Genomic DNA, 10,985 nt, shown 5'->3' on the forward strand with positions numbered 1-10,985 from the left:
CCCCGCATCAGGCTCCCTGCTTGGCGGGGAGCCTGCCACTCCCCCTGCTTGTGCTCTCTATCAAATAAATAAAATCTTATAAAAAATTATTAGTTTCAACACATTTGCTTCTCTCTACACACACACGCACACACAATTATAAATCTACATGCTTTAAATATTTTTCCAGCATAACCTTGGAACTGCTATTAGCTCATTCATTTTGTGGGAAATTTACACTATATAACCTAAGTGGCCATATTAGTTCTTGCTGTCATCCCAGCCAGCCAAATTAGACTTAGTTTCTGTTAAAAAGGGACCGGCTTAAAATACACACACACACACACAATAATATACATTCCTGGGACATATCTAAGTGTAACTCAAAGACTAACAGTAAGGCACAGAGCCTTGCCGTGAATTTGACACTTGAATGAAATAAGATGCTTTCACTTTTGATAATTCTTATCAACTCTTATCAACACTTTGCCCAAAGGGACTTTCCTTCTGGGAAGACAATGGCCTGAGATTGAAGAGGTTGTAGGTATTAAATGAATAGTGTTACCACTCCAACTGCCTCAGTTTGAGATGTTGGCAGTAAGAAGTTCCCAACACAGGTCAATCTTGCTTCTGCCACCATACTTCATTCTTGTCAAAATTATGTGTAGGACACTGACAGACGTGGAGCCCTCAGGTCCTGGCGCCGATACCACTGTTTATAACTGTCCCTTTGTCCAGTGCCTATAGGTTTGTCCAGCCCAGAGCAATATCCCGCAATAAAATAAGGATGTGTTAGACTAACACATGTATTTCTTCTGCAAAATGGGAGAAAGGCAATTTGAAAGGGGAGGTGGGAAGGAAGGACTGGACCAGTCATAATTTCAGGGTAGATGAGTTTTAGCAAAGAGTACACACTGAATCTGGGAACAAATTCCCTAAAACTATCTGTGCTGAGGGGTCCCTGTGAAATCTTGTATCCCAGGGGAATGCATACTCCAGACAGAAGTATCGTAGTATTAAATACAATCACATTTTAAAATTTCTCAAGATGAGGTGTTTTTCTCATGTTTCTTCACCAAAACATTATAATTTTACTGTAAAAAAGAGAAGCACCTCTAAGTTTTGTTTCTTTAAAGATAATTTATTGTTAAATGAAGAAGTCACAAAGCAAAATGGAATGGGACAGATGTCAAAGATAAATTTAAAAAATAGTTTTTGTCAAATACAGTTCTGGATTTCCTAAGGTTAGAAACAGGAAAAGAGTCAAATGAAAAGGTAATCGTTCTTTTTAAAAGGTCTGACTTTGAAAAGAAAACAACTTTTCTCTGAAAATACAAATCATCCTTCTTACATGAAAGCTGTAATTTAGGAGACTGAGAAAAAAGACTTCTTAATAAGTAAACTGTATCTCTCAGATATGCTTAGGAATGGTTGATTTTAATGAGTTTTAAAAATCACTGCTTCTACCTCGTAAACTAACACAAGTCCACCAAGATCAATGTCATTTGATCCCCCCTGAAGTGTCCCATTAAGTCTTCTTATGCTTCTTTCCTGTAACTTGCAGCAAAGCAGGTTTGAAGAAAAAGAGAGGATTAGAAAGAACTACAGTTAGTTCCCTAGTGAATAACTTAAGATAAAACCTGCTTTTCCATTTGCATTACACATTCACAATTGCTCACTTCTACTTACTTTACAGATATATTTCAGATTCTCTTCACACCTAGAACGCTTTGTCCAAGCTTAACCCAACCCCCCAAAACAAAACAAAAAAATCTCATATGGACATCCCAAAACGTTGCCGTGTACAAAGGCCATGTTCTCCCATATGTCTCTCCTGCCACACTGCCCACAATACTGTTCTGAGCTCATTCAAGTGTCCCCACTGGGCCAGGACAAAGCCTTGGGAACTCTCTTAACATTATTTAAAAATTACATTTATCCCTTGTCTTAAATGCCAAGATTATGAAATCAGAGAGAAAAAAAATCCATTTTTATCAAGAAAAGCCACATAATTTCCTCCAGACAGCATTTGTCACTCTGCATGATGAAGGAGGTCATGGAGTCCCAGAGTGCCCCCTTTACAGGTCCCTTCCAAGCTTCGCTATGGCAAACCCAGGACCATGGACCCACCCGCAGGATCCACCGAGGGCTGCGTCCAAACAGTTAGGGGCATGACAAGACCACACATTGCCAAAGCTGAAGAGGACACCAGACAGTTTGGCTCTAGAGGCTTCCAATGACTTTAAGTGAGAGCGATTATCATCACACCTGCTCTCCCCGGAACAGAAGTCCCTGCTGTGGCTCCAGGGTACCCAGAGAGCTACCAATTCTGCTTTCAGGACACACGGAAGCCATCAACAGAAACCCCCAAATACAGCGGGAATCCGGGTTCACAATACTCTATAACCCTTGAGTACATGGTCTAATTTGGATGTATTCAAAGGAAATATTCATGGATTGTTCTTCCCCAAATTGGAAGAGAAAAAGCCACCTGCCACTGTCTTCACTCAAAACCCTCAGGGATTGGCAGGGGAAAGAAGCATGGGCTGGTGGGGAGGCAGGGTGGGCATGGGGCTGAGGCCAGAGACAGCCGGGCCCACCGTGCCTCTGGCCCAGCCGCCCCACCTGCCTCTGAGGCCGGTTCAGCTGAGCTCACAAGTGTCTTCCACGTGCAGCTAACGCCACGATTGTCCCTACATTACAGTAAGCACTCACAAGAAATGTGTACCATCCCAACGGCGCCCATTTTGGAGTTTGACTTGTGACATCAATCCCTATCCTGCAGTCACCTCTCCTGCACGTGGAGGGAGGGTTGGGGTGACTTTCTTGCTTTCTGGCTTAGACTTAAGGTGCTGGCAGAATTCCTCTGTGGTGTTGAGCCCGTCCAAGTTGACCTGGGCTCCCTGGAGAGGACACCCATCCTGATGGAGCAGGTCACCAGAAACATCCACATCTGCCTCTCCCAGATGCTGGCCAGTCCTGGGTGGAGCGAAAGCCCCTCGTGGGGTCCCCAAAAGTGGATTCCCTAAGCATTCTTTCAAAATGCTGTTACTCTCAAAAGGGCCCTCGGCTATGTTCTGCCTTATGAAAAAAATAGGAAAGTATTTGGAAACCCCAAAACACATATCAGGAGAGTTACACACGCCTGTGGAGACACTACCAGATGCCAAGGGTTCAAGCTGCTTTGCCAGCGCCCAAGCTCGCACCCAACCGGTGGAAGGACCCAGAACCGAAGCCCCTGGTGGACGTGAGTCTCCTGAAGAGAGGGGAGAACAGCATGAACCTTTTCTCTCTTTTTTTAAAAAGGCATCTTCTAATGTGGTTCGGGGTTTTTTGATATGAAAAGGATTTAGGGAATTCCAAGAGTTTTGGTGAACAGGAAACACAAATGGACATAAACGACGGAATGGACCTCAGCTGTCCACAGACTGGACCCACAAGGATGTCACAGCTTACGGAACTAGTACCGCTGTCAGTGACGACACCCGGGGCTGGAAGGTCTCACAACTCACTTTTTCCACCCCAGAGACTCTCCGTGCTCTTCCCCAGGCTAACTGACCAATGGGAGAAGAGCCATCTCCTCCCTCCTTATCTCAAACTGGGGCCATTTTCCTTTTGCTCCAGCTGGCTTTCTATTTGCTCATCAAATGGAGACCCTGGGGAAGCCACGCAGCGGCAAACGAGAAATCTACGCCTTTGGAAAGCAATTTGAACATTTTTAAAAACCCAGTTCTCTCCCTGATTAGAAGAGGCCATGACATGGTTTTCTTCCCCAGGCCGGGCTTAGAGGTATGGCGAGGCCAGACCCCGCTGGAGCACGAACGCCACGCGAGGGCGGCGGCAGAGCCGGTCCCAGGCCGCCCGGGCCCCCGTCAGCACTCATCCGAGAGGCCATCGCTGCCCAGGAGCTCTGAGGCCTCGAGCTCCACGCTGGACAAGAACCTCCTCAGTGTCTTGCGGCAGTTGTAATCCAGCGTGGTGGTGTAGACGGTCTTGGGGTACTTGGGGTAGACGATGGTGGTGCTGAGGAAGCGGGTGGCCTTGTGGCGGGGCTCGAAGCGCACTTCCGCCTTGTAGCTGCGCCAGGTGCAGTTGGGGATGCAGGTGACCGTCTGGCTGCAGGAGGCCACCGCCAGGCCCAGGGGCAGGTGGACATCATCGATGAAGTGCCGCTCGGAGTCGTACTTGACCGACGATGTGTACCTGGGCGGGAGAGAGAAGGCAGCACGAGGCCGTTCGCCTGAGCCCGGGGCACAGCGGTCCCTACTGTGACCTTGATCCTCTCGTGGGGTGCAAACCCTGAGATGTGGCTGGTCTCGTCAGCAGCAGCCCAGGGCTGACGAAGCGCTTACGGGGTGGTACTGTTCGAAGCACTTTCTTTCCAGGATCAAATTGAACTGAACCAACCACCCCGGGAGAGGAAATGGCGGTGCAGAGGTCAAGGTCACAGTGGGAGTGAGTAGTGGGGCTGGGGCTTACCTGCAGGTGTGCAAGATCCCCACGTTCACCCTGCAGGCACTGCTTCTCAGGGCAGGCAGCAGCCCCGGGGAGCCGCGCCCGTGCGGGTCAGCTCGGACAGCCTGCTCGGGCTACTTCTCCGAGCCTTGTTTCCTCTTTCTGTGAAACGTGCCCAGAAGTAACCGAGCAGAGTGTTCACACACAGCAAGTGGTATAAGTCAGTGGTAGAACAATGCGGGTTCTACCCCCTCACTAGGGGTCAATGCTTTGTTTTCTCTCTCCCCTGAAGTCACCATCAGCTTGCTTTTTTTTTTTTTTAAATGTTAGCTCTCTGCCCAACGTGGGGCTCGAACTCACGACCCTGAGATCAAGAGCTGCATGCTCTACTGACTGAGCCAGCCAGGTGCCCTCACCATCAGCTCTTCATTTATTTATTTAAGATTTTATTAATTCATTTGTTTGACACAGAGAGAGAGAGAGAGAGAGAGAGAGCACAAGCAGGGGGAGCAGCAGGCAGAGGGAGAGGGAGAAGCAGACTCCCCGCTGAGCAAGGAGCCCGAGCCGGGATCATGACCTGAGCCAAAGGCAGATGCTTAACCGACTGAACCAGCCAGGCGCTCTTTAATGACAGGATGACGGAACCCAGGAATTCTTAAAGTTCAGTAATACCAAGTACTAGCACCTGGTCCCCCTTGGCCTTCGGTGTGGAGACCACTCAAACCAGAGACTCAGAGATCTGACCTTATCAATCAGAGCCGATTACCATCTTGATTTCCATAAAATAAATTAACTTCCATGTTCCTCAGCAGCTACTTTACTTTTTTTTTTTTTTTATGTCTTTCTTTGGTAATTTGGGAGCTAATTTTTTTTTATAAAGATTTTATTTATTTATTTGACAGAGAGACAGCGAGAGAGGGAACACAAGCAGGGGGAGCAGGAGAGGGAGAAGCAGGCTTCCCGCGGAGCAGGGAGCCCGATGTGGGGCTCGATCCCAGGACCCTGTGATCATGACCTGAGCGGAAGGCAGACACCCAACCAACTGAGCCACCCAGGCACCCCAAGCATGAGTTCATTTTATTGAGTAATTATTACAGCTTCATAGAGCATCACAGAGCACTGCCCCCCACCAGCCCCTACCCACTGGTCAGGGACTAAGAATTAGCCTTCTTTTCAGTGGGTTGGATGGATGATGGAAACGTGTATTCTCCTTAAGCGAGTAGGTAAGAGTCTGGGGGAAGCTAATGTCATGAAGTCATGTCCTCATTTTGTTCAAAATACAAGCTCGGCAAGAATAAAGGACTGAACCGCTCACCTCCAAACTGGTGAGCTGCCTTTTTTTCCCATCAAAGGGCCCTTTGTGTCAAGGGAACTGAAACTCCAGCAAAAAAACCCCCACCAGCTACCCAAAAGTAAAATTCCTTTCCCTGAAGAGACAGATCTTTAACAGAGGCTCTCAATGGATCTCTGCCCCCAGGTAACCTGGATGAGATCAATTCCCAAAGGAACAATGGTACTTGCCCAGTGAAACTGTAATAGGAGACAAGGTTATATAGCCCCTTGAAGCAGGGTGGGGCAACGGGGGAAGCAGCTTCTGGAAAGAGGAATTATTTTATTACAAAACTGTACACATCTGATGGCCACGATGTGCAAAGGCAAAAAGTGCAAAAAGCAAGTCGCAGGACTTTACGTATAACATGATGTTTTTATTCCAAAAGGCGTGCCTATATATTTAACTGGTTGGAATACACGAAGAAATCCAAAATAGTACCCAACAAACTATGAGTAGTCTTTGGCACACTTTTGTGATTAACTCATTTTTTTTAAATAACAGGCACTCGTGTCTGGAATAAACAATGAAAAAATGAAAAACTCCAATCAAATCTGGGCCTGCTATATTTACCTTACTTCCGTCGGTGGTAAGGGGTCAAACTCCACTCCTTCGCCAAAGGACAGGGGGCACAGCCTTGGCGAGCAGGCAAAGGCCGCAGGGCTGGGCAGAGATGCTGGATTCTGTGAGGATGGAGAAGGCAGTTAGACCACAGGCCGGGCCGGCGCATCCCCCACGGAGGTCCTGGCTCGGAGCTTGCGGCTGATGGGCCCAGCTGTGACCTGTGTCCTCCTCCTGGGAGTGATGCCAGAGAAAGGCCGCCCCGCAGCCCGGGAAGAGTTCTGGCTGGAGAGCCAGGAGGTCTGGGTCACACCCCATGACCCCTGACCTTATCTGCACACCAAGGGGGATGCCTCCTTCCTTCACGGGGCTTTTGTGAGAGGCTAAGGAGCTCGGTGTCATGACCCTGGGGGGACCCCGGGGCTGCTGCACCATCCCACAGCAAGGCAGTGAGAAAACCTCGACGAACTGGGGCTTCACTAACCAGAACCCTCAATTATGTGTCCCCCAACCCTGTGTCTCAGCAACACTTCAGAAAAGGCCAGAATGAAAAAATTCTACCAGAAATTTTTTCACACTGAAGATTCAGCGGGACTTCCGCCGCGCCTTCTCTGCCTCTGGAACGACTAGATTAACACCCAACCAAGACGGAGGTGAACACCAAGAACTTCTCTACACCACCTTCCACAACTCAGCAAACTCAAAGAACCAGAGCACAGCATCCCTAGAGGTTAACTGGCTCCTAGCCTGGATGACGCTCCGAACTATCTGGTTCATCAAGTCGCCTGAATAAGAGCCAGTCCTGTCCGAGACACAGGTGCGAGCACCTAATTTGAATGGAATTGGGGTTCTTTGTTAAGTGTTCAATGGGGAGCAGTCCCCTGGGTTCCAGGTTTACGGGCTATATGTCATTTTCTTTGCCTAACTTGAGAGGAGGATCCACACTTGGGCCAGGATGTGGAGGTGGCAGCCCCGCCCCCACGCCTTCCAGGGTAGAGAAGGAAGCGGACAGTTTTAGAAGGGAGGCTCTAAGACTCTTACCATGTTACCAGGACAGAGTGTCAAATGAGGGTGTAGGGTGGAAATACAAAGTCAAAGGGGACCAGGCTAGGGGACCAGGGGTGAGGGAGGGGCAAAGTGTCCTCAGGGTCCAGCTCCTGAACCTGGGTGGAGGGCTGAAGAAGCCCTGGCTGGGGGAGGGGCTGAGTCTGGGAACCGCGGTCAGTAGACGGGGGCAGGGCAAGGTGCGGGCACTGGCTGCCACAGAGCTTTCGGGAACAGCCCCCGAGCAGTGACAGTGGGTCCTGCTCTGCCCCCAGCTCCCTGCTCCCTAGGGAGCACCTGCAGGCAGTCCTGGGGGCTGCGGGATGACAGCAGGCGGGGAGGGGGACAACTCCTCCACACTCACACTGAGCCAGGAAGCCACATGAGCACTCAGTTCTCTTGCCCCTGCCTCAGAGGCTCCCTCCTCCCTGCCCACCCAACAGACAGTCCCTGGGCACACACCTCGGACAGGCAGCAGGAATGACAACAGACACCAGGGAATGGGGACCAAGCCACGGATTTTGACATGGCTCTGGGAAGCATCAAGGAAGACTCCCCAGAGGAGGTGACAAGTTGGGCTTGAAGGGCCAGCAGGGCTCCGATAGGTCAACGAGGCGGCCGTAGGAGGGGATGGGCTCAGAGGGAAAAGGCATATGCGCGTTAGCGGAGCAGCTACGGAGCACGGACGTCTGTGTCCGCCTGTGGTCAGGAGCGAGGCTCGAAGGGCCCGACGGCAAGGGTCTAAAGGCCAAGGTGAAGCAAGTGCGGCCTTCCAGTGGGAATGAGAGAGGGCACCGATGTCCCCGAGATGGGTCAGCGGGTCAACGTGCATAGGTCTTACTTCACCCCAGGGGAGACAGCCGCACACACCCATCCCCCAGGGGCAGGGAGGGGGGCTGAGACCCCACTTTGAGCCTCGGCTGTGGACAGGATGTGGCTTCCCCTCAGCTCTAGGTAAAGGCAGTAACCACCACCACCTGAGCGATTCCTGAGGCAAAAAAGACTAGGTGTTTTTTCTTTACATCAAAACTTTCATAAAATAAAAGGATTCCTTTCTGAAAGGTTCCACCCATCTAAAGGCCTCCCACCCATCAAGTGCCAGACACGGGTTAGGTGACAGGATGGGGGGGTACCAGGAGGCCAGAGGCTCACGGGGTAACTTTTCTCCAAGGTCCCCTCCCACACCACTGACACGGTCCCCAAAGGCTGGCCCCACTTGCTCTGAATCAGGGGGCCGGAGCACACACACCCTTCTCCCCACGACCAGCCAGGAGGGGCCAGGTCTTTGGGAGGCGCCACCGGTGGCGGCCAAGCCCGGGGGTGCCAGGCCCGCAGGACGGGGAAGGCCGGCGTTCCTTCTCGGTGTCCCCGAGGCCCCTCTCCAGCCCGGCCCGGGCAGAAATGTGGCCGAGCCGCAGCCTGGCTGCCCCGGGGGCCGCCACCCCAAAGAGAGGAGGCGGGGGCTCGCCTCTCCCGGGGCTCCCGTGCCTCCCAGGCGATGACAATTTTCCAGCCACCGGCTCCAGCTGGCCAGGCTCTCGCCGCGCTCCCGCCCCGGGCTCCCCGCGATGACCACGCCGTCCCGACGGGCGGGTGGCGGCGCGCCGGCAAGGCTTGCGGTGCTCCCTGGGGAACCGGCTGCGGGAAGGAAGGGGCCCGAGCAGGGCCACTCACCGGGGCCGCGGGGGTCGCCGCCGCGTCGGGCTCCGGCGTCCCGGGGGCCGGCGCGCGCTCCCCGCCGCCGCCGCCGCCCCCGGCCGCCGCGAGCCCCCAGTGACTGGGGCTGGGGCTGGGGGGCAGCCCCGAGTCCGGACTGTCCAGGACGCCGTCGCCCTTCTTCTTCGTGTCCACGAGCTCGGGCACATCCTGCAGGCTCAGCCGGCCCACCATGGCTGTTAGCGCGCCGGGGCCGGGGGCCGGGGGCCGGGGGCGAGCGAGGGCCGCGAGGGGCGCACACGCGGGCCGGGGCCGCTGCCCGCCCGGCCGCCCTCCCTGCCGGCAGCCCGGGCGCCCTCCGGGTCTCGCCGGCGGCCGCGCTCCCGGCCCCGCCCTCCGCCCCGCCCCGCCCCGCCCCGCCCGGCGCGCGGGGACCGACCCGCACCGGTCGAGCCGCGAGGCCCGGCGCCAGGGGCCGCTGCGCTGCAGCCGTGCGCCGCCCGCGCTCCGCTCCGCACTGCAGCCCAGCCCGCCTCGAGCGGCCGAGCCGGGAGGGAAAGGCACCCCAGCCCCGCCGCCGCCCCGCGCCCTGCTACAGGTGGGACGCGGGACCCCGCTCGCACCAGCCTCCTGATGGCGCCTTGGCCCCTGGTCCTGGCCCGGCAGAGCCCGGCGAGCGCTAGTGTGGAGCCCTGGAGGTCTGGGGAGCCAGAGTGGGGGAGCCGGCCGAACCCAGCGAGCAAACAACTGGAAATTATTAATAGTTAATGCGCCTCGTATGGCTCCAACCGCCTCTTGGCTCAGCCGTGCGGGCTCTCTGTGTCTCTGGCTCTCATTTCTGCCCCGGAGGAAAAGAGGACCTACGCCGAGTATCCTTAGGGGATTCCAGGAGGGGGACGCGTGTCCCTCCCCGGTCGGGCTGCTCAGCTGAACAGGCCGTGACCACACCAGACAGAGAAATTCTGCAGTGGGCACAGACTGGGACCTCGAAAGACATGAGCTCAGCAGGCTGCCCACGGGCTGTCTCATGGGCCAGGGGCTCCCTGGTGGGGACCACAGCTTTTCATTCATAGGAGTTCCTTTCTAAAAAGCAGATTGGGGATTCCTCCCTTTGTTAGTTTGACAGAGAGGCTCCATCTCAGTGGGAACTCGGTGGGAACTCAAATCTAGGACTTTTGCTCACAGAGCCCTTAGGGATTTTCAGTAAATATTGGAAGCTCCCACCCCCCTCCCCCAGGGAGTTTCTGATGGGTGTTTAGCTCGGGGCTCCAAGCTGGAGCTGCACCCAGACTTAGCTGGCAGGTGCCAGGCCGGAGAGGCGTTGTGCCCTGGCTGGATGAGAGGTGGGCTCTGTGCATGCCCCACAATGGCAGCCCAGTCTACATTCTGGCAAAAACAGGTCCCTGCACTTGGGACCTGTTAAAGTCAAAATTTAGAGTGGGTCAATGTTAGAGGTCTCCTGGCAAAGTTCAGCCCTCCTACCTTCCTCACTCATTTTGAAGTAACAGAAAAGGGACTTGACTTGGTCCAAGTCACACAGCTGGTACGAGGCAGCTTGCCTTGGATCATTCCCTTCACTGGAAAATAAAACCTGGCACATGCCCGTGTCCTGGGAGGTCACTCATTCATTTAGGGCCTGTGGGAATGGATTACAAAGTCAACAGAGCACAGTCCTGGATCAGTGGTTAGTGCAAGGATGTACTGTTAGCAGTGGGCTGTAGAAGTTGGGCCAAGTACGTGGCTATTCCTTCCTGCCCATGCTGATCCCACCATCTGGTCAGCACACCCCAGGCTGCCTTCAACATGGGGCATCATGGGAGGAATGGCCGCACTTCCTGGGTTGTGGAAAGGGTGGTCTGTTCGCAGTGGGAGGACTTGGTGCCCTGGAGGGGATTTACCCCCCAGCATTCCCAGGTAGATCCTAAGAACCCTTCAAGCAGAGATTGGGCAGGGCTTTCTG

The 10,985-nt window shown here is 53.8% G+C and overlaps 1 protein-coding gene across 1 annotated transcript; it reads right to left on the minus strand.

Annotated features, from left to right (window-relative positions):
- Nucleotides 1-1,099: 1,099 nt before the first annotated feature.
- Nucleotides 1,100-9,382, minus strand: RFLNB (refilin B). The gene is made up of 3 exons (XM_036070920.2): nt 9,044-9,382; nt 6,338-6,447; nt 1,100-4,182 (listed from the first exon to the last, which is right to left on the minus strand). The coding sequence occupies exons 1-3, from the start codon at nt 9,257-9,259 to the stop codon at nt 3,852-3,854; spliced, it is 657 nt and encodes a 218-aa protein (XP_035926813.2). The 5' UTR covers nt 9,260-9,382; the 3' UTR covers nt 1,100-3,851.
- Nucleotides 9,383-10,985: the final 1,603 nt, after the last annotated feature.

The sequence above is a fragment of the Halichoerus grypus genome, chromosome 2, assembly GCF_964656455.1.
Source record: "Halichoerus grypus chromosome 2, mHalGry1.hap1.1, whole genome shotgun sequence".
Taxonomy (NCBI): domain Eukaryota; kingdom Metazoa; phylum Chordata; class Mammalia; order Carnivora; family Phocidae; genus Halichoerus; species Halichoerus grypus.

Bases quoted from the DNA above. Each gene is read 5' to 3' on its own strand.
- RFLNB (XM_036070920.2), bottom strand. From the start codon at position 9,259: ATGGTGGGCCGGCTGAGCCTGCAGGATGTGCCCGAGCTCGTGGACACG. The intron at 6,448-9,043 runs GTGAGTGGCCCT...CCATCCTCACAG, and splicing joins CGGCGACCCCCGCGGCCCCG to AATCCAGCATCTCTGCCCAG. The intron at 4,183-6,337 runs GTAAATATAGCA...TCTCCCGCCCAG, and splicing joins TTACCACCGACGGAAGTAAG to GTACACATCGTCGGTCAAGT.